Below are 27,136 nucleotides of genomic sequence, written 5' to 3'. Positions count from 1 at the left end.
TGGTTAAATATTTCACTTTTGATCTTGTCTATGAGGTCCCGAAGATACCTCTTTATGTCCATTGATGCTGTGTCTGATATTGCATGTTTGCTGTCCTCAAACTCTTTTGTATTTACCTTTTGTGGATCAGTGTTCTCAGGGTTGGGGACTGGGGGCTTTTTTTATTGCTTCCTCTTCTGATATTTTTTGTTTCTTCCATACAGCCATATAAAGGAGGCCCCATTCCCCTTTTCTTTCTTTCTTTCTTTTTTTTTTTTTTTTTTTTTTTGTTGATTCTTGTTCTTTTGAAGCATGCTGGCTAGGTGACCCTGTCTACTCCAGTGTGCTATTGAGGTGCAAATAAGGATGGCGTATACTGGCTCCTCCCCACCGGGTCAGCCCGTCTTCCAAGGTCTTCACTGAGCCTTAGTGTGCACAGCGCTAGGGAATTGGTCTGGGACAACCTACTGGTTCCCAACAAGGGTTGTTACCCAGGCGAAGCACATCTCACCCATTCCATCTGGGAAGGGAACAGCTGACTGAAGTCTTTGCAGTACCTGGTTTCTGCCAGTCCTCCCTGGTTCCAAAATGTCATTCCCCTTTCTGTGGAAGGGTTTTATTCCCAACACTCACCATAGGTCAATGCATGTCCCCTACCAGCTCTGCTCTCCATTGGTCTCGCCGAACTCCAACCTCAGTGTGCCCACACCTCAGTGTGACTGCCACTTAGTTGAAGCCACAGGAACCTGGGCAGTTCATGCAGCCTCATGAGTTCGGGCATGTCAGCCAGTGAATCTCAAGTTTGCTATTCCCTTCTGCCGTCACATCTCCCCACCAAGGCCTTCAGGCTTTCCAGCCACCAGCTTCATTGTGCCCGTGCATCTCTGGGTTCCAGCAATGCTTCTGGCACAGTGGAACTGGCTCTGGTGAGAGTGCCACTCTTCTGTTTAAGTTTTTCTTTTTAAAAATTCTTTCTGAGGGATTCAGTTCCCACTTTTGTTTTTTCCTGGGTCAAGGGGACCTACATTTTCCCTGCTTTTCTTCTCCAGAATGCTATATTCCAGCATCTGGGCTGTTTCTTTCAGAGAGGCTTTTTACTTTGCTGTTTATTGTTCTGCCATCTTCCCAGATTCCATATGAACTGTCGATATTTTTTTCTAAAAACCAAGTTTTATGTAGTACCAGGCATACTGACAGCTCTTTGAGTTCTATGACTTATGAAAGTTAAGGAGATGTTCAGAATAGTTCAATCTTCATGACATATATTTGAGGGGAGGCACAGATAATTGTAGGAGTGTCATGTGAGTGATTATATAAAAGGAAAGGAGGCTGGGGCACTCTGGTGTGCTGTGGGGTGTGAGTTGAAGGCCTGTACAGCACACTACCTAGCCATGGAGCCTTGGTATCCACTTGGGTCCTGGTAAGGCCCCTCACGGCAACCCTAAGCCACTGGGGAGCTTGGGCGTGCCATGTGGGATGAGCTGAAGGCCTGCATAGTGTACTCCACCTAGCTGTGCAGCTTTGGTGGTCCACTCAGAACCTGATATGGCCCTGCCCAGCTACCCCAAGCAACTGAGGAGCCTTGGTGTGTGCTTTGGGTCCTGGTAGTGTCCTGTGCAGTCACTCCAAGCAGCCAGACAGCATTGGTGTGCAATTTGGACCCTGGTAGGGCCTTTTCCAGTGGCCTTAGTCAGCCAGGGAACCTTGCTGCACCACTCTGGACCTGGTAGGGCCTGCCTACTAACCCCAAACAGCTGGAGAGCATGTGTTGGGTGGCATGAGCTGAAGTCCTGCACAGCATACTTTACCTAGTGTGCAGCCTTGGAGGCCACTCAAGGCCTGATGGGGCCTTGCACCAGAAGCCCAATCACTTGATAAGCCTCAGTGCATGGTATGGGGTATGCTCAATGTCCACTCTACATACTCCACCTATTCTGGGAGCTACTGAGTGCCACCAGATCGTGATAAGACCTGCCTAATGACCTTCACTGAGTTGGAGTAGCCCCCTCCAATATCGAAAGTCATCCTCAACCCAGGAAACAACTGAGACCTTGCAACCAGCTTCCTAGGGGAATACATGAAAATGACAAAACAAAAGAGCAAAATGCAATCTCAAACCTCCAGCCCATTCCAGAGAAAACTAGGAGACATGGATATAGAAGAAAGTATGAGTCACACACCTGAAACTTCTGAAATGATAGCAACTGAAGTAAAGAAACAATTCCATGAAGCTGTAAAGGAACTCAGATCAGAAACAATCTCCCAGGTAAAACAAGAAATGATAAATGTAAATGTAGTGCATGAAATGCTGAACACATCTAAAGAAGACATAGTTTAAAAAAAATTGAGGAGCACTGAAAAATGATGGAAACTTTGAATGAATAATATAAGAATTAGAATACATGAAACAGAGTCAGAAAGATATCTAGCAAATCAGAAATTCCACTGAAAGGTGGCAAAACCATCTAAATCAATGTAAAGATGACTTTGAGATCTCCAAGACAAAATTGCAGCTTGTGAACAGAAAAGATCTTTTAAAAACAGTAAGGAATCAAGAGATAACAATTCAACAGTTGCAGGATGATGCAAAAAAAATGTAAGATTAATAGATGTAAATGAAAAGTAGGTGACAAAACAAATGATATCAAAACACTCTTTCCAGAAATAATAGCATAAAATTTCCCAAACATGGAAAAGGAAACTGATAATTGAAGCACATAGAACTCCAATTATCCATAACAAAAATAAATCTATACTCAGACATAAAATAATCAACATCCCTGAAATTCAGCATAAGGACAGAATATTAAAAACTGTTAGAGAAATGAAAAAAATCACCTCTAAAGGAAAACCCATCAGAGCCACAGAAGATTTCTCAACACAAATAATCAAGTCAAGAAGGCCACAGAGAGAAGTATTTTAAATCCTAAAGGAAAATGACTTCCAACCCAGACTGATGTACGCTGCAAAACTATCCTTCAAATTTGATGGAGAAATAAGATAACTTGCATGACAAAGAACAGCTGAAGAATTTCATGACTATCAAACCAACACTACAAAGAATACTGAAAGATATTCCAGATAGACATAAAAATAACTATGACTTCAAGAGCACCAACAGAAATAACCACCAAGCAGGCAAACACTTATACAGGGGAAAGGTAAAGAACCAATAACAGAAAGATAACATAATGAAAATATATCACTTATAACCATTAATGTAAATGGTCTCAATGTACCAATTAAAAGAAACAGACTGGCAGAATGGATCAAGAAACAACATCGAATTATATGGTGCATACAAAAAACCCATCTAACCCAAAAGGAAGTTCATAGACTGAAAGTCAAAGGATGGAAAACAGTACTTCATGCAGCAGGAACCGTCCCTCCCCCACAAAAAAGTAAGGGTAAGCTATTCTGTTTGCACACAATGTGAATTTCAAACCAAGAATGATCAAAAGAGATAAAGGCAATCACTATTATACTAATTACTAGTATAATACTAGCTAGGGGAAAACTTGAAGAGGAAGAGATAACAGTGTTAAATATATGCATTCCAAATATGGGAATACCTAGATATATAAAACAATTATTAATAGACATGAAAAATCAAATAATTAGTAACATGATAACCACATTGACACAAGGAGATAGATCAACTAGACAGAAAAACAGCAAAGAAATAACAGAACTGAATCAAATTATGAACAAATGGACTTAGTAGAATTGTACACTGTGTTCCACCCAACAACATCAGACTACACATTCTTCTCAGCTTCACAAGGGACATTCTCTAAAGTCGACCATCCATAGAACATGCTTCAGTAAATTCAACAGAATCAAAATTATCCAATCATATTATCTGATCATAGTGCTACGAAACTAGAAATTAATGACAAAAGAAATTTCAAAAGCTCCATAAACACATGTAAAATAATAATACACTTCTGAACAATCAATGATTCACAGAGGAAAATTAAAGGAGAAATTACTATCTACAAGCAAACGAAAATGCAAATACAACTTACTGGGACCTGTGAGATTCAATGAAAACAGTCCTCAGAAGTAAATATAGTGTAGTAAATTTCCATATCAGAAAAACAATGAACATGAATAAATAACCTGATACTATACCTCAAACATACAGAAAAAGAAGTCAAGCCTAAACCAAAAGAAGGGAGGAAAGTATAAAGATCAAAACAGAAGTTAATGCAATTGAGACTAAGAAAAGAATACAAAGAATTAGTGAATTAAAGAAGTGATTCTTTGAAAAAATAAATAAAATTGATAGGCCCCTAGTCAACGTTATTTTAAAAAGGAAATTAAAAAACTCATATTTAGGCCGGGGACTTAGCTCAGTGGCAAAAGTGCCTGCTTGGCAAATGCGAAGTCATGAGTTTGATCCCCGGTACAAAAAACTTAAATTCATGCAATAAGGAATGAAAAGGATGAAATTACTACAGACCCTGTGGAAATATGGATCATCTCATCCTACTTTGGAAAACCTTTACTCTCATAGGTTTAATAACACAGAAGAAATAGACATATTTCAGGAAACATGAATTGCCAAAGGTGGATCAAGAAGATGTAAAACTACTGATAACCCAATTTCAGTTAATGAAACTGAAAATGCAAATAGAACCTTATAAAAACAAAGAAAAGCCCAGGACCTGATGGATTCACTGCAGAATTCTACAAGAAAGTAAAGGAAGATTTAATGCCAACAATTTTCAAACTCTTTAGTGAAATTAAAAGGGATGTAAGTCTCCCTAACTCACACCTGGAAATACTACCCTACCAAATAATACCTATCAACTACCACCTAGGTAGCAAATACTACTACCAAAACCAGAGAAAATCCATTAAAAAGAGAACTAGAGGTCAATCTCCCTAATGAACATAGATACAATAATTCTTATTGAAATGCTATCAAACAGAATGCATCGTCATCAAGAAGATTATACACCATGACCAAATGGGTTCCATCCCAGGAATGCAGGGATGGTTCGCCATACACATATCAATAAACGTAATCCACCATATCAGTGGAGCCAAAAATAAGAATCACATGATTATATCAATAGGTGCAGAAAAAGATTTTGATAAAGTACAGTACTCATTCATGATAACCCTATTGAAAATTGTAATAGATAGTCTTTACCTCAATCTAATAAAAGCCATCTGTGACAAACCAACAGCCAGCATCATATTAAAAGACCAAAAACTGAAAGTTTTCACTCTAAAATCAGAAATAAGACAAGAATGTCCATTATCACTACTCCTAAATAACATAGTGCTGGAAACAGCCAGAGCAATTAGACGAGAGAGAGAAATAAAAGAAATAAGGATAGGAAAGAAACATGTTAAATGATCATTATTTGCAGTTGACATGATATTCTACATAGAAGATGCCCAAAAATCCACTGAAAGACTTTTAGGTATAATAACCAAAGTCAGTAATGTAGCTGGATACAAGGTAAACACTCAAAAATCAATCACATTTCTGTACACAAAACCTCAATGAGAGAGAAAGGAGAAGCCACACCCTTCACAATAGCATCCAGATATATGAAATACTTAGGAATGAATCTAACAAAGGAAGTAAAAGATCTATACAGTGAAAATTCCAGTGCTCTGAAAAAAGAAATTGAAGAGGATTTCAGAAAATGGAAAGATATCCCTTATTCATGAATAGAAGAACAAACACTGTGAACATGGCCATTCACCCAAAATTGTTGAATAAATTTAATGTAATTCCAATCAAAATACTGTTAGCATACCTCACAGATCTGGAGAAATCATTCCTAAAATTCATCTGGAAATAGAAGAAACCTAGAATAGCAAAGGCAATTCTGGGCAACAAAGGCAAGGCAGGAGGCATCACAATCCATGACTTGCTCTGTGACTCTGTTTTAGGAGGAATTCAGTGGAAATAGTGGTGTCATTGTCATGTCTATGGGAAGCTGTGACAGGGCAGGAAAGTTCTGGTATCTGACTTAATCACCAACTCTGTACCCTTTGACAAATCTCTCATAGAGCCAAACATTGCTCATTGAATGTGATCTTAGGATAAGTGAGTGTAGAGAGAACTAGAATTGGATTTTTGAGAATTAGATTGTATTCTTACCTAACTGAAACACCTGATATGTAGAATTACTTTTATTTTATTTAGGTGTTTTGCTTTGTTTTGTTTTGAGATAGGTTCCCCCTATGTAGTTCAGGCTGGCTTTGAAATCATTTTGTAGTCCAGGCTGGACTGAAACTCATGGAGATTCTCCTTACTCAGCCTCCAGAATGCTGCGATAAGGCCTCTGCCAGTATACCTGGCTTAGAGTTGCATTTCTGAGGTCAGTTATCACTAAAAGGTGGTCAGAACTTTCATGTTTAACATTGAAGATTTTTGCCAGTAGAGTGCTTTTTTGTCAGTGCTTACCAACTTCAGGACTGGTGAATTAAGAGTACCATGGCCTTAATTATAGTGGCAGTCATTAGTGTAAAATATTTGTAGGTATTGATGGTTTAAGTGTTTACAGATGGTGCCAGGGAATTGTCAGAAAATCACTGCTCTAATGCCAGGAAAATCATGCAGTTTCGAAAATTCATGGTTAGTAATTGATATCACCGGGTGTTTTTTGGAAAAAAGCCTGCTTTTGAAGGGTTATGGAAGTAACTGTCTCCTGCCCAGTTCCTTCTCCCCTGGTGCCTCCCTAGAGGCAGCCCAAGGAAGTATTGCTGCTCCCTGGTGTTCAGGTCATTGTATACTCTAGGTGATGTTCCTCCTGAGCTCAGGTCTCTTACGAAGCTTGCTGCTCACTCTTTTCACTGGTTGGTGCCTGTAGGGTGGGTGCTAGTATGAGTTGCCCAGTCTCCTGGAGGGCAGGGTGACAACGTGCATTCCCCAGGCCTGGCTGTGTTTCCTTTCACTGCTCCCTCCCTTCTCTATGGAAGGAAGAGGACACTAGGAGATTAAAGAGACAGTGCTTCTTCCTGTGAGATTCTGGTGGTCCCCAGGTGACTTCATAGCTCAGAGCCCCTGACATCATTTCCTGCCCCTGGAAATGCCTCTTCCTGAAGCACTACCTTTCCTTTTCTGAGCTAATGAATTTGAGATACTATCTTGGCTGCATGTTTAATACCATGTCACTTTCTTGTACTGTCCTCCTGTCATTTACCAGATTTTACAGCTGAAGATTCCCTGATTTTACAGTTACACAATTCTAGTAACTTTTCAAATGATTGTTCCCAAATCAGTATTTTCAAATTTCAGTCACATTCTATCTTAGCTACTGAGGATAGAGAGGTAGTTACTAAAGGTGAAATGTGTTGTATTAGTTTACGAATCTGTCAAATTGCCACTTTGTCTGCTATGTTTTCTGTGTTATACTGATTTCTGTAAATGGAAAGCCTCCTCAAAGTTTTAAATAGGGAGATACATTCAAAATATACTAGTTCTTAGAGTGTCTTAGTAAGCCTTAGGTATCATTTATTACTTTTATAAGTCAAGTAAAAGCACAGTGACAGTATCAATAAATGTAAATAAATGGTATATATTTTGTCATGTTAATATTTTAAAGCAATCCTTTTTGTCACTGCAGTGTCCAAAATGGCCCTGAATGTATTTTAAGTAATGGGTAGGTTTTTCCTAATCTTAGGTATTCTATCTTGGTCACTCTTGAGGAAACCTGATGACATCCTTATATTCAAAACAAACAAATAAACAAACAACCTCCCCCCGCCCAAAGAAAAACCCCATATCTACTGATAGTAACTCTTACATCTTGCCAGGCAGGCACTTATGCCACTGAGCTAAATACTCATAACTCTTACATCTCATGTCTGTTACACTCCACTTTTGTCCTCTTACTCTTTCTGGTTCACCTGATCCTCAAGGACTGCAAAGCAGAAGCCTCAGCCAGTGCCCTGAATTCCTTACTGCAGTCAGCCTGGCCAACTTCAGCTTGGATGTTTCCTAGAGGCAAGAAAAGCAACTGGAGTAAAGCCCAGTGTGCCAGGGTGAAGGTGATTTGAATTCATTCACTCCACTTCTTGTTTCCTTAAGCCCAGTGGATAAAGGGAATGTGGTGATGGAGCCCTGCAAACTGAAATCAGGCATGTGCTTTCCGAAGTTCTGTTTGCCTGAAGGGAGGCAGGAAGGGAGTTGTCAGTCTGCACACAGTAAAATGTACACTGTATTCCTGTTTATTAACTTGTATGTGATATAGAGTTAGGAACTGAGCATGTGCAGTTTTTATCCTGAAATTCTCTTTACTTACTGAATATTAATCCTGAGAAAAAGTAGATGTGGAAGCAGTGAGGGGGAATGGAGGGTGACTCCTGAAGGGAGAACAGAGCTGGGGCCAGGGTGTGCTGTTGGGTGTGGGGCTATGTGTTGTGTAGCAGGCTCCTTGGAAGTTGGAGTGTGTCCCAAAGGGCCCCTCCATTCAGCGTGTGATGATGGGGAAAATGCCAGCTTTGGGAAAAAAGCCTAAAGAATAGGCCATGGGGAAGAGACTTTTCTCATGAGGAATGCTGGCTGTGGGTCGGGGACATATCTTGGTGGCCGATGACATGGAGCCCTCTTGGAGGAGGCATAAAAGGAGGAGCGGACTTCTCAGAATCTGGCCTATTGTAGGGGTTAGAAACTGTAGAGGGAGGGCTGGGGGAATCAAAGCCTGTCCTGGGGCGTGGCTTAGGACAGGCAGTGCTGAAGTAGGCCCTTCTGAGAGTCTCAAGTGGGCTTCATGGTTCTGCTGGAGAGGAAGCTGAGGATCACAGCAGCTCCTTCCAGCTTTGGAAGAGGGTGAGCAGATCTCCTTGCAGATGCAGGCCAACCCTGAGGGGAAGGAGCACGCTGGAAATGCTCTCTGCCAGATTCGCTTTTCGTGACACTAAGAGTGGCAGGATCTTGGCCTAACAGGGAAGCCTTCAGCTCCATTGCACATAGGATTTGTTTGGTGTGAGCGTTTTCCTTCCTTAACTCCCGGAGGTGTCTTTCAGCGATGGTGGCTGCAGCCCAGTTCTTATGGGCTTCTTTGTCTCTGCATGGAGGTCACTTGCCTTTGGTAGAATTGAACAGTCTTCTCCTACTCCTTCTTGCATATCTTGGCCTCTCTTCCTGTAAGTCTCCAGCTCTTCAGCAATGTGGTCCACCTCTCCTCTTCCAGTATGAACATTTTGTGTTCCTGCTCTGCCTGGACTTTGGCTACAATCTCAGTTTGTGGCAGCTCAGCACTGTTTGGTGGTGAACTTTGGTGCTCACTGTGAACTTTTGCTGAAGCTTCTGGTGCTTCCCTCACAGCTGTGCATTTGCTGACTGCAGAGATGCTTGTTGAGTCTGGAGGTGTTGCAGAGACTCTGCCAGTTCCTTCTTATTTTTCTCTGCTTCCAAGAGTTGAGTGCAAAGTTGGTTTCTTTGTTCTTCTATGGTCTTTAAGGACACATTTAACTGAGCACCATAAACCAGTTTCTTTAAAGGCACTTTTGGCTGATGACTTAAGTCAGGACCATTTTCCAGTTGACTTCCTGCTGTGAGTTCTCAGTCTGTGTGGTGTCTTTTGGGATCTCAGAAGCCCAGTCTTTCGTGATGATGAGCAGGCACTCAGAGCCTTGACATGCTTTCCTTTCTTCCAAAGCAGTTGTTCTGCTTGAGCCTGGGAGTCTTGCAGTGTCCTTTTCTGCGAGGTGATTTCAGCTACTCATTCCTTCCGCCACTGAGCTTCCTGGAAAAGCTGTGAGTGGCTTTCCTGGGTTGGGCTTTCTCACTCAGAGCATCGCCATAGCTCTCTAGAGCTACTGTTTGCACATGTTCAACAGGGTTGGCTTCAGCTATTTCAAATGTGAGTGATGTTGATTCCTCTGCTAGGGTCCATATCCTGTTGGATATCTCTGCCATCTTCGACTGCTGTCGTCAAAAACATTCTGATTGCTCTTCTTTGAGCTTCTTGAAGAGGAAAAGTATCTGCCCTGGAATCTTGGCTCTGTCCCTCAACCCCTTCTTGTAGGCTGCCTCCCGATGCTGTGCTTCCCTGGCCTCTTCTTCTAGGTGGGTCTCCTTGAGAGCTGTCTGTAAGGTTTCATGTTCTTTTTGAAGCTGGCTGAGTTTGTTCAAGTGTTGGCATTTTTGCTTAAGAGTCCTTCAAGTGAAAGAGCGAGCCGTTTTTCTCTCCTCACTGCAAACCGACTTCTAATAGAACAAAAAATTCTCCGTGAAATTAAGAGAGGGGTCAAATGACCCACAGTGGCTGGCCACTCCATGGCACAAGGCTGTATGAGCAGTTTCCTGAACCACAGTGCTGGCCTGGAATGTTCAGTGTTTGGTCCAGAACCTAGCAACAGGAGCAGCCCAATGCTATGCTAGTTAGGGGGTGAGTTGAGGGGAACATGGGGAAGCTGGATCTGTCAACCATCATGGGCTCTGTTTTCCTGTGCTGAGAGATCTTCAGGGGCTCTTACTTTGCTCTCTGTCTGGGAACAGCCCACTGTCACACATCCCCACAAGCCTGTGATGTGCCCACCCTTACCACCCACCTCTTTCGATTGGTTACATCAGGGTTGGTGGTGTTCCATGGGGGGCGGAGAAAATCAGTGTTCAGATAACTCTGCACTGTGTCTGTCAATGTCTAAGAAGTACAGCTTTCAAAGACACATAGCCTAAAATACTGCCAGACCACATATGTCATAAGTCATTGAAATTACCTTGACAAGAAAGAAAAGCCCTTTGTTTACCTAGTACTATGGTTGGTTTCTTCTGCCATTCTATGTTTTAGTCTCAAATTTATCCACAGACGCAAACCTGGATTCAGTGCTATGTCTTGATTTTCCACGTCACATGTTCTTGTGTGTGCTCTGGACCTCTCTATTTATTCTCTTTCCATCTGGGGCTCATTTTCCTTTGTCCATCCCTTCTTTATTTCTCTTTGATATCCTTACTTGAAATGGTATTGTCATTCTATACACCCTGCCTAGCTGGTTTAATCAACTTGCGCATTTTTAAACTATCATTTCCTATCTCTCACCTCTATACCACCATCCTCGGTCATCCCTGGTATAGTTTAATATTTTGTCTTCCTTCCTGCCATTGGACGATGTGTTCATGCAGAGCAACACTGCATGCAAGCAAATTCATCACCTTACCCTCAGGACTTTGGAGCACATGGAACAAAGAACTGCTTGTCGGGCAAAGGGCAAAAGACTAATGAAATCTGTGGATAAGAAGCCTAGCAAGCAGCAGCCACTGCACACCTGCTTTTTCACACATCCATCTGCTTCTTTCATGTACCAAAATCTCCATGTAAACCCTAGATTCAGGCACCTCTAAGACATCCTTACTTTTGAGCTTCCCTCCAAACCTGAGGGGTTTTCTTGTTCTTTCTAATGAACCACACCTGCTCTGTTCCCCCACCGCTGTTTTTTGACTTCATTCTTCTATCACCCTCAAGACTAGAGCCCAGGAAGAGAAAACTGGCTGCATCTTTGGTGCCCAGCATAGGCTTGACTTCTTTTTATTTTATTTTTATTTTGAAGTGAATAAAACCAAATGAGAGAAAACAAAATAGGGTCAGTCAAAACAAAACAATGCACACAGTAAATGACTTAAAACCAAAATACAAGGTGATCAACAATGGTTATCATAATGCCTCTTGTCATCTTCAAAAGAATTGCCCATATCAGTAGGCACAATAAAATTGAACATAACAGTACAGAACAAAATCAAAGAAAACAAAACATTGGAGACATTATAGGACTTCAAAAGAATATAATGGTCAAACCAGAAGGGGCATCATAGGGAAACTTATTGTCTTGAAAGTAGTTGCCTTATACCCTCAGACTTGATACTATCAAACAAAACAGATTCTAGTAAAATCAGTCAAAACAAGACAGTGATCAAACAAAAGAGACTCAAATAAACTTAGTCAAAACAAGACAGTGAAAGCAATACAGGGCTTCAAATTAAGTTAATAGGAAATCAAAAATGGTTACCATGTATATCCTGCTATCTTTCGAAAGCTGTCCAAGCCATCAAAACTAGTACAAGTTGATGAACTGGAACAGAGTATAGCCAAACTAAACAGAGTGATGAAAATAATGTGGGTTTCAAATCATGATACAAGATTAACAGTGTCCACTGCCTTCTGTTTTTAGACAGTTCTTCCCCTTTCACTTTTGCAGGGTACATTGTACATTTTGTATTCTATTAACTCCTTATTATGTTTTAGATTAGGGAGGTAACCCACTATTCACCTAAATGGTTCTGAACCTTTTAACCCCTGAGCATGATCTCAAGTTGTATCCATTTACCTGCAAGAGCCTCAAGGATTTCCTTCCTTATAGTTGAGTAGCTCTCTATTGTATAAAAGTGTTATGTCTTTGCAACTTATCTGCAGCTGATGGGCAAGGTAACCCCACTTTTTTCTGGTTCCCTGTTACACAGAGCATTATTTTCTCATCTTTGACTTCAGTTTATAAACCCTCTTTCAGGTTAACTATATTTCTTATATAGAGCATCTTGATGTGCCTTATCTCTGGATCCACTCTGCCTGTGTTTCTTTTTATTAATGTATTGAGACCATCTGTATTAGTGATTACGGCCAACCTTCTGCGCCTCATCTCTGCCATGCTATTTTTCTGCCTTTGGTTGTCTACTTTTCCTCTTCATTCCACTGTCTGCCCTGTTCAGTGAGACCTCTCTGCTGCTATTCCTGAAACCATTATCTTGTTTCTCTATCTCCAGAATGTCCTTCAGTACTTTTTGTATGATTGGATTGGTGGTCATCAACTCCCCGAATTCCTCTTTGTCATGGAAGCATCTTGTTTCTCCATTAATTTTGAGAGATAGATTTCAGGGTATATCAATCTGGGTTGGAGGTTATTTTCTTTCAGGGCTTGGAATTCTTCGCTCTAATCTCTTCTTGATTTGATGGTTTGTGTTGAGAAGTCTGTCGTGATTCTGATGGGTTTTCCTTTATAGGTGAGCTGTTTCTTTTCTCTGACAACTTTTAATATTCTTTGCTTGTGTTAAATTTCTGGGGTTTTGATTATTATATGTCTGGGTGTAGATCTATTTTGCTTATAGCTCGCTGGAGTTCAGTATGCCTCATACATCTGAATATCATTTCCTTTTCCTATGCTTGGGAAGTTTTCTGTAATTATTTCTATAAATAGTCTTTGTATTTCATTTGTATTTACCCCTGCCTCTTCACTCACATTTTTTATTCTTAAGTTATACTCTTGTCATCTTCTAACCTTTGTATTGTTTCTTCCTGGTACCTTGTTATTTTTAAGAGATCTTCCCTTTCATGATCACAAGTTGCAAACCTGTCTTCAAGGTTTGATAGTCTATTTTTAGTTTCTTTCAAACAGTTTTGACAGCTTTCAATGGAGTTTTTAATTTCCTGATAATCTCTTTGAATCTGTTTCATGTATTTTAATTTTTTTATATTCTTCATTGGAGGTTTCCCTCCTTTTTCTATGCTCCTCTTTTCTTCCATCTGTGTCTCCTTGAGTGATGATTAGCATTTCTTTTTTCTTATATCTTCCTTTACTTGTATTAGAATTTCTGTTTTAAGTTCTTTTATAGTTTCATAAAATTGTTTCTTTATGTCAGTTGCTGTTGCTTCAGAAACTGCAGGTGTGCAACTCCTGATCTCTTCTGTGTTTACTCTTCTGGGCCAGTACTGCTTGGGTTGGAGGCTGGAGACTGCCTTTTGTTTCTTCCTTTTGTCATGTTCCTGGTTTCTTCCAGATAAGTGGGTAGTGGAGTCCTGGGCACTTCCTGTATTGGTTATAATTACTTTGAAGCATGCTGGCTAGGAATTTCTGTTTTTTGCTGCTTCCCCCAATCTGCTGGAGTATAAGCAGTGGTAGGGCAGGCTGGCCTCTCCCTTCCAAGCTGGTTAACCACTGGGAGTCTTCAACATGTCAGTGTGTGCCACATGGGTGGGGTTGGTTAGGGATAGCTTTAGGGAGACCTCAACCTTGACTATTGGATCACTCAGGGGTGGGACTCAGTCCAGGGAATTTTCCCCAGTCTGCTCTGCACTAGGAGTGGCTGAATGAAGCCAACTAAAGTTCTGGTTCCAGGCTTATCCTGCCCAACTCCAAAATGGCATCTGGCCAATCACCCACTCAGCAGGAGGACTAAGTCCCCCACATTTACCGCCAGCCAGTGCCGTTCTTCATTCTACTGCTCCCCTCACCACTGTGTATTCCCACTGAGGCCTTCGGGCTTGCCAGCCCCCACATTCACTGTGACCAGCATCTCCAGATTCCAGGGGCACTTCTTGCACAGTGGGACCAGCTCCAGTGAGAATGCATTGGGCTACCTCTTGTTTAAGTTTTTCTTTTCTGTTTTAAAAAATTCTCTCTGTGGGTTCAATTCTCACTTCAGTTTTTTCCTGGGTTGAGGGGACCCATTTCTTTCCCTCTAGTCTTCTCCAGAATGCTATATTCCAGCATCTGGGCTGTTTCTTTGAGAGAGCCATTTTACTCTGCTGCTTACTGTTCCACCATCTTCCAGAATCTGGGGCTTGACTTCTTTGTGGAGATGAATGTGTGGCAAAACAGTCGGATCCCACACATGGTCTCCTTCTTCCCTGTCCTTTTACATTCTAAGACATGGAGCTCTCTTCTGGAAAGTTGAAAACTACCAGATCAGCTGCAGAGGTCAGGCCCATAATGTCCAGCTTGCAGTTCTCCATGAGGTGAAAGAACCTCTTGGTGCTCTCCAGCTGTCCCTTTTCCAGGGTGAACTGAGACCATGCTATCAGAGCCCTCTCAGAAGTCTCCATGAAGAGTTGGGCCACAGCCTAGGGATTTTCTTTCTCTGATAGTATGACAGATCCCACTCCTTGTTCAGATGGGTCTTGATACATTTATGGGTCTAGAAGGTGGTTAAAGTCCTAGCCCATATCCTGGGCTCCTCTGACCTCTGATGTGGCTATTGCCTGGGCCTCTGTCCTAACATTCATAGAACCTATGTCTACCGACCAGTCCTCTAGATTTTCTGAGAAAAGTTTGTTAAGACAAAGGTCAAAGTTAAAGAAGTGTTCCTCAGGGCATGTTATCATCCAACCTACTGGCAGTGGGCCTTGGTCTTCTCTGGCATCTCCTGCAGGGCTCAAGGGGACCTAATTTTGGAACCCCCTCAACCACTTCCTTCACACTTTGGTACAGCGACTGCCACTTCTCCAAACAAAAGCCACTTTGTACCACTGTCTTCTCCTCTGGAGGCTGAGTTAAAAGATATACTCTAAAGAGCTCTCTATAACTGCCGGCAGCCATGAAGATATATTTAGTCCAGAGCTTTCTATCCACCTTTAGTGTCAGTCCCTGGGAGGACCCTCCCAAGACATGATGTCATCACATGGCACAGGTGACTCTGCCTGGCCATAGGAGAAGATTTCTATTCTTGCTGTTGCAAGCAGGAAGAGGATGAGGAAGAAGAGAGAGTAATAGAAGTCACAAAGGGCTGCCCTTGTTACCAAACTTCTCTTCCAGAGAGTAGTTCTGAGATTTGGAAGGAGCTTATTTCTCCATGAGTTGTGTTCTCTATTGAAAGCAGCTTGACATAATATCTAACACAGGGGAACAGCTCTCAATGGAGCAGATTCCTCTAATAGCTATAGTACAGTGCACTGTGAGGAGCCTGCTCTGTGGTTTATCTTCCAACACTAAAATAAACTGTCAGTGTAATAATCATTCTTTAAACAGTCATTGGTTTCACAATGTACAAGGTTTTTTCTCTTTCCCTTTCTTTTTGGAGTTATCTTGTTACCAGAGAACTCTTTTGTGATTCACCAAAAAGAAAAAGTGATAATTTTTCACTGCATAAAATGTTCTAAGTATCTATTTATAGTTGTGCACCTAGAACTATAACTGATTATGATAGTGCGGCTGGCCAATACATCTACGCATGTGTCCTAATTTAAAACTAGCTGCTTTCTGTGTGCTTTGCTAATTGTTGGTCATTTTAATCTGACCAAGATACCTACACCTGCTTTGCTGAAGGTTTTAAGGTTGTATCAACTGTTTTTTCTTTTATTTTTGCCCGTATGAACTTGTGCTGTTTGCATCTTCTGTGTAAAACAGGTTATATATGTGTTTGGGAATAGCCAAACTCACTTAAGACGTTACAGAATGAGGCCTGATGGTCTTGAAGCCTACAAGGGACTTCAGATAAAACCTTAAAGTTTGATAACATAAAGGTTATGTGATTCAGATTAATGTAGATGTTTCTGTATGTCAATTTTCAGGTATGTATTCTGCTTATTTTGGCTTATAAACACTCACAATACTAGCCTAAATGCTTTTTGGCTCACATAGCTTAACAGTGGTCTAATTTAAATCAGTGGATAAAATAAAGATGTCTTTAAACTTGGTGACATCTTCACTTTTTTTCTTTTTAGTATACATGCACACATGTGATTTAATGGAAAAAAAGCCCAGTATGACCCACTTAAGGCTGGTTTCTTTGTGTGTCTCACAGTTGACTGCCCATGTGCACTACTGTGGCTGAACCTGCAAAGGAAAGACTAACAGAGAAACTGGGTCTTGCGTATGATCAGGCTAGTATGCCATTTGTGAACCGAAATCCTAAGAAGAGGTACAAATACTGATATCACATGCACAGACCACTGATTCCTTTTCCTGTACTCAGCCTTTTCCATGCTTTAATCTTGTTCTTTTTAAAAATTGTTTTTTAAAAAAGCAAACGGAAAAAAGGGTAGAAATGATACAGAATTTCAAAAAATAACATTAAGAAAAAAATAATAAGAAATCATCACTAGTTGATATATTACATATGGCTATCTCAGAAGTAGTTATTCAAGTAACTTAATCTTGTTCTTTATCCCTAAGCTTCCCTTGGGCATCTAGATTTGAGAGTTATGTCTCCTCACACTTGGGTGACTCGTAAATAAATATTTTGTCTTTTTCAGTACTTGTAATTTTAGTGATTGATATATTGTGCAGCAGGCAAAGTGTGTCTGGTCCAGAAGCATCCTTTCTCCCTGAATTTTAGCTCCTTGCAGGTCCCGAGAGACTGTAGATGAGTCCGAGCACATTCTTCAGTCGCTCATCACAGAGAGTGTCCCCAGGCATTTTCCCATTGCTCAGCACTGCTGACTATCTGTGCATTATCTCAGCATTTATACTGTAGAAACAGTAGCTGATCTGGAAGACATCTTATCCTGCAAGTAACTTCTATAGAAATGACCAGACTTCTGTTTATCTTTCTCTGTAGTTTGGCTTCCATTGTGAGAACCTGCCTTTTAGAGATGCCTGCTACTTGATTTTTCAATGGAAGCTGTGGATTGGCATTTATGGGGGGAGTTCTGGTTTAAAAATTATTAAAAGATCTTTGTCAATGGAATTTCTCTTTTAACTTCCCAAAGAAAATGCTCTTCTAGTCTCTTTTCTGGTTTGGGGGACACCTAATATTTAACTGCTGGAAACACTACTCTGGTCTTGTTTGTACTTCATTGTAAGAGTCTCAAGATCTGATTCTAGCATAAATAACATAAGTGTATCGTTGAGTAGCTTGGTCTCAGTCCATTAATTTATAATCTCCAAATTAGGGTGACTTTTAGCTATGTGTCTGCGGTGAGGGAAAACAATTTTCTTATATAATTGCTCCTGGGCTTGATATTCTTAGGTTAGGAGAGAAATGGCTTGAAAATGGACGCTCAAAACTGCGTTTGGTAGAATTTAATTCAGAGTCATCAAAATAAACTGTTCCCAGAATTCCTGGGCACAGCTTTGGAGAGAGTTCCCATGGTTGTTCTATTCTTTTTGCAGTTTCCTCCTACACTGCCTGTGGGTTTTTTCCTTACTTTTCTAAAGTAATTTTGTTTTCCATTGAGTGCAGTTCAATTCTCTGGCAATGATGTATTTTATTTATTTAACTTATATATTAATAGAATTTCATAAACATGTTAATGGTAGAAATGATGGATTCAGTAAGGTATTCCCATACATTTCTACATCATGAATGGATCATTTCTGTGGACCCTTTTCCTACTCTCCTTTTCCTATTTCTAGCCCTGGTAATCAGTCTCCTATTTCCAGGAAGGTTATTTTTTGTTGTTGTTTCTATATATGTGAGGACATATGATCATAGCTGTCCTCTGTATGATTTAATATGATGTTCTCAAATTCTATCCATTTTTAAAGAAAGGCCTGAAGATTGTATTATATCATCATGATTTTGATATTTGTAGTGTGATAATGTTCTTGCTTATTAGTTTGTTGTTTGTGTCCAAGTTTTTGTTTTTTATCATCACCCGTGTGAAACACACAATAATCACATTCCCCTTGAGGAGCTGGTACATGGACATAACACATCTAAGTCTTTATTTATCCTTTCCCTTTCCTCTCCCTTCTCTCTCCTTCTCATTTAAGAAGATCTGTCTCCCTAATTCCTATCATCTGTGTTTTATTTTGCTCTTTGTTTATAGTTGTACTTCTGATATAGGAGAAACCATTAAATATTTGAGTTGTATCTCTTTTTCTGAATGAAGTTAGACTAGGTCTAACTGTTGAAAATAACTAACTCCAGTTAATAAAAATAAGTGTGTAACTGTGTTCTTTATGTAATGTAAAGCCTTATAGTTATATTACATTAGGTAACAAAGATAAAGCTAATGTGTTGTTTCTAAGTAAAGTGAAGTTCTGAAACATCAATTGCTTAATATACATTTGAAGATGCTTAGCTTCTTTAATTCTGTCAAAGGACAGTATACTTTTGGTTCTATTCATAAATGTATCTCATAAACTTTTGGTATATGGGTTAATGATTTAAGATTTATTTCTAGATCTTCTCTAAAATGTAAGGTGATTAAGAATTAAGTATTGTAATTAACATATGTAATTCTATATGCAAAAGTTCAAAATATAAGAGTTTAATGAAAGAATCTATGTAAAGGGAAATTTGTTTTAATGAAAGAAAAATAATTTTGTCTGAATTCAATGATTTTATAAACATTGGTTAAAAATATATTCAAGAATCAAGGCAGAAAGAAAGCTATAATGAACATATGCTTTTGGTGAGCAAAATTACTTTAAGTAAGTTCAGCAAGTTATAAGTTTATACAGGAATAATCCATTGAAAGACTTCTCGATGTAGTAACCAAAATCGTTAATATAACTGATATATGGTAAATACTCAAATATCAATCACATTTCTGTACACAAACAAAAAACTCACTGAGAGGGAAATGAGGTACCACACCCTTCACAATAGCATCCAAATAAATGAAATTCTTAGAAATCAATCTAACAAAGTAGCAAAATATCTATACAGTGAAAATTCCAGTACTCTGAAAAAAAGAAATTGAAGAGGATTTCAGAAAATGGAAAGACATTCCTTGTTCACAGATAAGAAGAACAAACATTGTGAAAATGGCCATTCTCCCAAAATTGTTGTACAGGTTTAATGCAATTCTAATCAAAATACTATTAGCATACCTTATAGATCTGGAGAAATCATTCCTAAAATTCATCTGGAACCAGAAGAGACCTAGAATAGCAAAGGCAATTCTGGGCAACAAAAGTAAGGTAAGAGTCATAACAATCCCTACTTTGAAATCATACTACAAAACTACTATGACAAAATCAGCATGATACTGGCATAAAAACAGACCTGAAGATCAATGGAATAGATTAGAAGATACAACCATAACTGCAAATGCACTCAGTCATCTTATCTTTGACACAGTGATCAAACACTGAAAGAAAGGCAGCCTCTTTAACAAGTTTTACTGGAAAAACTATCTTTTCATATGCTGAAAACTAAAAGTAGACCTATGCCTATCACCATGCAGTAAAATGTATCAAAAATCTTAATACTAAAACAGAAGCACTGACTCTCCTGGAAGACAAAGTAAGTAGAAATCTTGAAGACATGGGGGTAGGCAGAGATTTCATTAAGAAAAGTCAAACCACATGGGAAATACTTCCCAGAATCAACAACTGTACCACATCTTACTAAAAAAGTTTTTGCATTTCAAAAGAAATCTCCAATAGAGTGAAAAGAAAACCCATAAATTGGCAAAAAAAATCTTTGTCAACTGTCCCGCAAACAAAGGACTTCTATCTAGAACATATAAAGAATTAAAAATAATCAGGGCTTCAAAATTTAAAGACCCAATTCAAAAATGGGAATCTGAGATGAATAAACACTTCTCAGCTGAAGAAATGCAAATGGCAAATAAATATATCAAAGAATGTTCAGCATCATTGATCACTAGAGAAATGCAAATTAAAACAACATTAAGATTCTATCTTACTCCAGAATGAATGACCAGGATCAAAAAAATAACCAGTATCAAATGCTGGAGAGGCTGTGGGGAAAAAGGAATTCTTCTGCACTGCTGGTGGGAGTGTAGACTGCTGCAACTACCGTAAAATTCAATGTAGAGGTTCCTCAAAAAGCTTGGATTGGCGATTCCATTTGACCCAGCTGTTCCACTTCTGGGCATATTTGCAGAAGGGTTGTAAACATCATACCACAGTGATATATGTGCACCCATGTTTATAGTAGCACAGTTTGTAGTAACCAAATCTCGGAAACAACTTAGACGCCAATCAATTGAGATATGTATGAAAAAGATGTAATATTTTTATACAATCGAATACTACTCAGCTATAAATAAAGATCACATTGAGGCTTTTATGGATAAATGGATAATTGGATGAGACTTGAGAGACCATACTCATAAGTGAAATAAATAAAATCATGGGCAAGTACTGTATTGTTTCCCTGGTGTAAGACATGGAAAGAGTAAATAAGATCTAAAGACTTCATTAATATTGTAAAAGGGTTAGAAACTGCTCAAAGGGAAAAAATTACTCAGTGGAAAGGAGAAAAGAAGGAAGAGAAAAGGAAATAATGTAAATTTGTCTATATACATGAGATAGCAAAGATGGTTGTACTACTAATTATATTCTTGGAACAAAACAGTTAATGTTCATAGGATTAGATCATTTTTGCATGTCTCTGCCTGGTAATCTGAGTAACTCTTTTGAAGATAACTGTGCAAAATAACCTTTGTTAAGTTCTACTACCTTGTTTTGGAAGCCTATATTGTTATTGTTTTGGGTTTTTTGTTATTGTTGTTCATTTGTTTCTTTTGTTTATTGTTTTTCTTGTGTTTTGTTTTTCCCTCTTTAAAATAAAAAAAAAGGAAAGGATAAATTACTGAGGGAAGAGAAGAGTAAGAAGATGAGGGGGAAGTTGTTAGATTCTGCCTTCCCTAGTGTTACCTGTCTTACCCTCTGTAAGGAGTCCTCTGTGTTCCAAGACCGTCAGGTTTGTTTTCTTGTGTTGCCTTTTCTCCTAGGTTACCACTGTGAGCCCTACAACAACCCTGCAGACTTCATTCTAGATGTGTTAAGTGGAAACTCCGCTATTGTAGTAAACCAAGAGGGAGAAAGCTCTGAAGGTATGTGAATTTTTTGGGTTCACAGGGGTGTTGCCTAGCTGGCTTATCTAAAATTCATTAATGTAGTGACTCATTACCACATGATTTTATAAATTTCTGTTAATGCATTGTTCTGATACCAGTCATCAGATAGCATTGTTGTCTATGAGTGGTGTAGGTATTTTGATTTAATTGGTAAATGAGCATTTATATAACATTGCCAATTGTAAGGGGAGTTTCCATTTAAAAACAAAAATGTTCATTTTGTGTGTGTGTGTGTGTGTGTGTGTGTGTGTGTGTGTGTGGTACCGGGGATCAAACTCATGACCTCACACTTGCCAGGCAGGCTGTTATGCCTCTGAGCTAAATCCCAGCCCCATTCATTGTTTATAGTATTTTTAAAATAAGACATTTGGGATTTTTTATATTTGCACATAGTAGAAAGTATGGACTGAAGTTTTATAATAAGAATTATAAATTTGTATGGTAACAAGTCTGTTTTAAGAATTGACATTCAAATTGTTAGAAAAAAGATCAGTGATTATTGCATACTCATAAGATTATGTAGTAGCCAGGTCAGATAGCTGTCTTTTTCTCATGTGTAATGACAGAGCTAGTGATTTCTTTTTGTACACAAGTTTTCACATTAAGATGTTATCCAATAAAAAGTCAGAGAAAACTGTTAAATCAGTTATTTTATTCCTGTCTTTAATGTTTCTTGTATTCATCTATTTTTATTCCAAAGCCAGAGAGACTGAAGTGTTTTATAAGAGAAACAAACCAGCTGTAGAAAACTTAGTCAACCTTTATGCCAACTCATCCTTCTACAAAGAAATAAAGGATGAATTAGATAATTCCAACTTCCCAAGAGGTCAGAAGAAGAGGATTTCAGCTTTCAAGATCACTTCTACTACCTCCTTCTGGCATCAGCTCAGATGTATTATGAAACGTTCATTCAGAAACTTGCAAGGTTTTCCTCAAGTCACTATAATTCAGGTAATTCAGCATATTTTTTCAATGTGATGTGAAATATTCATGTTGAACCAACTTGTGTGTGTGTGTGTGTGTGTGTGTGTGCTGAGACAGGATCCCAAAATGTAATTAAGTCTGGCCTTCAACTCACTGTGTAGCGCAAGCTGGCCTTGAATGATCCTCCTGTGTCAGCCTCTGAAGCGCTGGGATTACAGATGTGCTTCACCATACCCTGCTCAGCAGTTTGGTTCTGATGTGGTCTATTTAAGGATTATGTTTATCTCCTATGCACCTTACCATTTATTTGTCATCCCTATTCCATTTGGGACCTAGAAACAATCAGTAGGATGAAAAAGCACAATTAAGTTTCTATATAGAGAAAGCTTTTGTTAGTTGCTTCTTGCACTATCTAACTCATAATTTTTGTTGATTCAGATGAACTGTAATGGATTATCAGAGCAAAAAAAATCCCCCCAAAATGTAAAGCACCATCAGTCATGTTTGGGATATTCTAGAAACTGCAATTATATTCAGGAATTCCTTCCACAACTTTAACATAATATCTTATGTTGCCTTTTGAGATTTTAATACAATAGTGAACAAAATGAGTAAAGATAAAATCTCTGGTCTCACAGAAATTATTTTCTTATGAGGGCAGAGAGATGGTAGCTGAATGAAAAATAAAGTATATTGCATGTCAGATGGCAAACAGGACTGCAGAATGTTTGATCAGAGATGAGGGGCAGGGGCTAGAGGGAGAGAGTGACATCAGGATAAGGCTTGCTTGCAATTGAAGCCAGGAGACGAGGGAACCCATGGCAGCAAGTGGTCTTGAAGGTAGCTTAGGCTGTTTACTGTCTGAGAAAAGAGATTTCATGCCAAAGGATGTGTGCTCCATAATTGATTTCCTTATTCTGAGGGTTTCATATTTTGAAATTCTTAGATACCCAAATGAGTGTGTAGTTTGTACATAGGTAGTAACCAGATGTAATAAGGCTATTTACGGGCAGATTAAGTCACTTAACTACAATGAGATCATGTCCTTGCCTGATTTTGGATGACTCTGTGGAAGTTGTTTATTAGTCCTTTTTTTGGGGGGGGGGATTTTACTTTTTTTTTTTTTGTTGTTGTTGTTATCTTCTTCTTCTTATTGTTGTTGTTTTTTTTTTTTTTTTCTAATATTGGTCTGCTTTTTGTCTCTGTGACCAAGCACCACACATAAACAGCTTATAGAAGGAAAAATGTGTGGCTAAGATTTGCAGGGGTTTCAGTCCATGATTGTATAGTACTGTTGCTCTGGGTCTGAAGTGAGGCAGAAGTCACAGCAGAAGGGTTTGATGACAGCCTGATAGCAGCCTTGAAATAAAGAGAAAAGGAAAGAACGGTGAAGAAGGAGCCAGGAACCATGCATAGCAGTCAGGATCAAGCCTTGGAACCAGGCCCAGTCTCTTGTTTCTATTACCTTCCAGTAGTGCCATGAAATCACAATCTCATGAATGAGTTAGTCCACTGATGAATTTAGTGCCCTCATGATCTAATTGTGTCTGGAAACACCCACAGACTTACCTAGCAGTATGCTTAACTAATGTCTTTGGCAGTCCTGCATCTATCAGTTTGACTATCATGAGTAACCGCAAACCTTTGTCACAGATCACTGGTTCTTCCAGCTCATTTCTTTATCATCTATAAAGAAATTATTTTAGGTTGTTTTGGGGTTGTTATTTTTAGTATATGTCATTGAGTTGCTATTGAGTTCTAATAGCATGTTAGTCTAATGAAATTCTATGGACACATGCACCATAATTTTCTTATTGAAGTTTGTCACTTTCCAAGTGTATCTGAGAGCCTTCACTCCTGTGTGAGTCATAGTGTCAGACACTGCAGTGTTGGTGGTTATTTGATTAGGCACTTCTGTGAGAACGTGAACACTTTTGTGTCCTGTCAACCCAGGACAAAATTTCATTCTTTGCAGGAGATTTGATGCCATTTGGAAAAACGTTTTAAGAATTAAATCCATCAACTGGGGTTACCCCATTGTTGAACACTGACATGATGTAATGAGCTGATTTTTCCTGTAATTTATGTATTAGGTTGCTCTTATTTGCCTGTAGAAGTGGTTTATAAGTGTCTTGTCCAAGACACATATGTGGTAGTTCTAAGCAGTGTCTTATTAAAATCCATCTACTTCAGTCCCCCTGGATTGTGAGTGGTTTGCCCCGAGGCTTCCTCATGATGCAACCACCAGGCCCATTGCCTCCAGGATTCAAGTTCAGCAACCTTGCTTCATCAGTGTGCTCAGTTCCACAAAGGGAACACAGCAAAGCTCAGAGAAGCAGATGTCTGTAACATAAGGTTGAGACCTTGATTCTCCCTGAGCTTAGTGGGACAACTCTTACTTTGTAAATATTGGATGATTACCTTACTAGTGGACAATCCCATTTTGAGAATAGACTAGATAGCAAATATTTTAGACTTCACAGGCCATACATGGGATTTGTCTCAGGTAGTCTACCCGGCTATTTTAGTGTGAAAGCAGCCATAGCTAATATATAAACAAATGAATATGTCTTTCTCTCTTTCTTTCTTTCTTTCTTTTTTTCTTTGATACTGTGCTTGCCAAGCAGGTGCTTACTCCACTGAGCCAAATCCCTGGTTATTCTTTATTTGAAAAAAAAGTTATGATGTTATGCTAGACGGTGACATTTGAGTTTCAAATAAATTTGATATTGTAAGGATATTACTCTGTACATTTCTAAGTCTGAAATAATAATTATTCTCTATGTTGTTAGGTATGAAAGCCATTTTAACTTTCAGACAGAACAAAAATATTTGGCTGTCGCTTAGTGGCCTATGGGTAGCATTTTACTGACTTGCAAATACACTAGGACTTTTATTTATATTTTAATAGAAGTATGCTGTATATATTTTTAAATCTGTTTTTAATGTAGAATTACGAAAAATTTTATGATTTCGTGCCAAAAAATACTGTATCTGTTGTCTTATGGCTTGAAGTAGTCATTTACATGGCTCAAGTTGTATTAGAAGGTTCTTGGAATGAATAGATTTTCTGAATAGGAAGATTTAGCATTTGTTTAATGGGTGAGGGGCTTTCTAATCAAATTAATTTGTTAAAATTTAGCATTAATTTCTCAGTGTTGTCATTTCTACCAGCATATTACAAACCTACAATGGGTTCTCCTTTTTTCTGGAGACAGTGTCTCCCTATGTTATCCGGGTGACTTCAGTTTCGTCTCAATTAAGGTTGAGACAAACCCAAGTTGGTCTCAAAATTATTTCTCCTGTGTCTTCAGCTTCCAAGTGCTGAGATTATAATGAGCCACTACATTCATATTTTTAATAAAAGCTAGAAAAATCACTCAACATATTTTAGAGTGATCCATGTGTTGAAAATATGCTGGAGACCAAATTCCCAAATCTCCTAGATGGTGTCATTTACGCTGTTGTTTAATGTTTATTGTACATAATAGTTTTCCTATTACTTATGCAAAAAAAAGTGTAATTCTGATGCACTTTGTAAAAGCAGGATGTCGTTATGGGATTCATCATTTTTCAATGTTGCTAAACAGCTAAAATTTGTTGTAGAACTTTGAAACCAATAGTGAGCATCACAGTAGAAACACTGATTTTGTTAGTATAAATTGTCAAGTTTGGATGTAAAAAAAGTACAACAAAGAATATGGAATGCCTAGTTTAAAAGACCGATTCTTAAAATTTAGGCTCTGTGAAACTATAGACCCTTGTATACATTGGTATGCTACTGTTGATAGTCATTGGTATTTACTTTAGATCTGCTGAAGTCAGGTGTATTTTGAGAGTAGTAAAAATATGCCATGGCAAAGGAGTTCTTTTCTCTAAATGTCCCTCTTGTTGCCAAAGGAATTTAAGGATATCTTACAAGTGAAACATTTTATAAATGTCCTTTGCAGGTTAAGATTTTCACAAACTAGTTTTTACAGATCTTCATTCTGTTTCTACTTTGGCTTGGATTTCCTCAAATGTACCCTTCACAAATTACTTCATGTCTTTATATTATTGTAGTATTGAGACTTTATTTTTTAACTTTGAAGTTTCCAAAATATATATTAGAATATTTTGTTTTCTTTAGGTTACTATGTTCTATACCTCTGTATTCAGTCCATCAATAATTTTAGATTTCCTCAAAAAGTATGTCATAATGTAACCCTTGCTAATTGAAGAATCCTTAAGACAATGTTCATCTTAAAATTAAAAGTGATGTTTGTTCAGTCTCCTTGGGAGCCCTCCACACCTATTGGGGAGGTGAAGAGAGGTGAGGATAGCAAATATCCACAGCTTCCCTGGCTGTGAGGACTGCAAGCCTTCCTGATGCAGGGACAGAGGAACGAGTAATGGAAGCATTGGGTGCCCCCAAGAAAGCTGGCTGGGTGCTTTGGGGGCACTTTCTCACATAGGCAGGGACTCCTCATAAGTTGGCTAGATGGGGCCACCTCACTCCTACTTCTTATGCAAAATTTCCTTCTTAGAAATGTTGTGTGCTTTAAAAATTCTATTTTTGATTCATTTTTCAGTGCAGGGCATTCATCCCAGGGTCTTGCACATGACAAGCAAGTATTCTGCCTGTGAGCTACATTCTCAGCCCTAAAATGGTACTTATTTCTAATGATAAACATAAAGATAACTTTTTTGTGAACTTTTTGAACTATAAACTACATGTTCACTGTCATAAAAGTTATGAATTTACTTCAAATAAAAACTGTTGGCCACGTGGA

At 38.8% G+C, this 27,136-nt stretch overlaps 1 protein-coding gene across 8 annotated transcripts in view; it reads left to right on the top strand.

The window, feature by feature from the left end:
• The window catches only part of LOC100716350 (broad substrate specificity ATP-binding cassette transporter ABCG2-like), a 131,388-nt gene that overhangs the window by 67,779 nt on the left and 36,473 nt on the right, over positions 1-27,136 (top strand). For all 8 annotated transcript variants that reach the window (XR_010046956.1, XM_063247258.1, XM_013150089.3 and 5 more), the window contains 2 exons: positions 21,315-21,416; positions 22,141-22,391. Coding sequence is in view for 7 of the 8 variants with exons in the window: in XM_063247258.1 (XP_063103328.1) it covers positions 21,315-21,416; positions 22,141-22,391 (353 nt within the window). In the remaining variant the exon portion in view is untranslated. The remainder of the gene's footprint in view (positions 1-21,314; positions 21,417-22,140; positions 22,392-27,136) is intronic.

This window comes from Cavia porcellus, unplaced genomic scaffold, assembly GCF_034190915.1.
Source record: "Cavia porcellus strain 051 isolate PalLab524CR breed Dunkin Hartley unplaced genomic scaffold, mCavPor4.1 scaffold_4, whole genome shotgun sequence".
NCBI lineage: Eukaryota > Metazoa > Chordata > Mammalia > Rodentia > Caviidae > Cavia > Cavia porcellus.
This window is presented reverse-complemented; position numbering and strand designations above follow the sequence as displayed.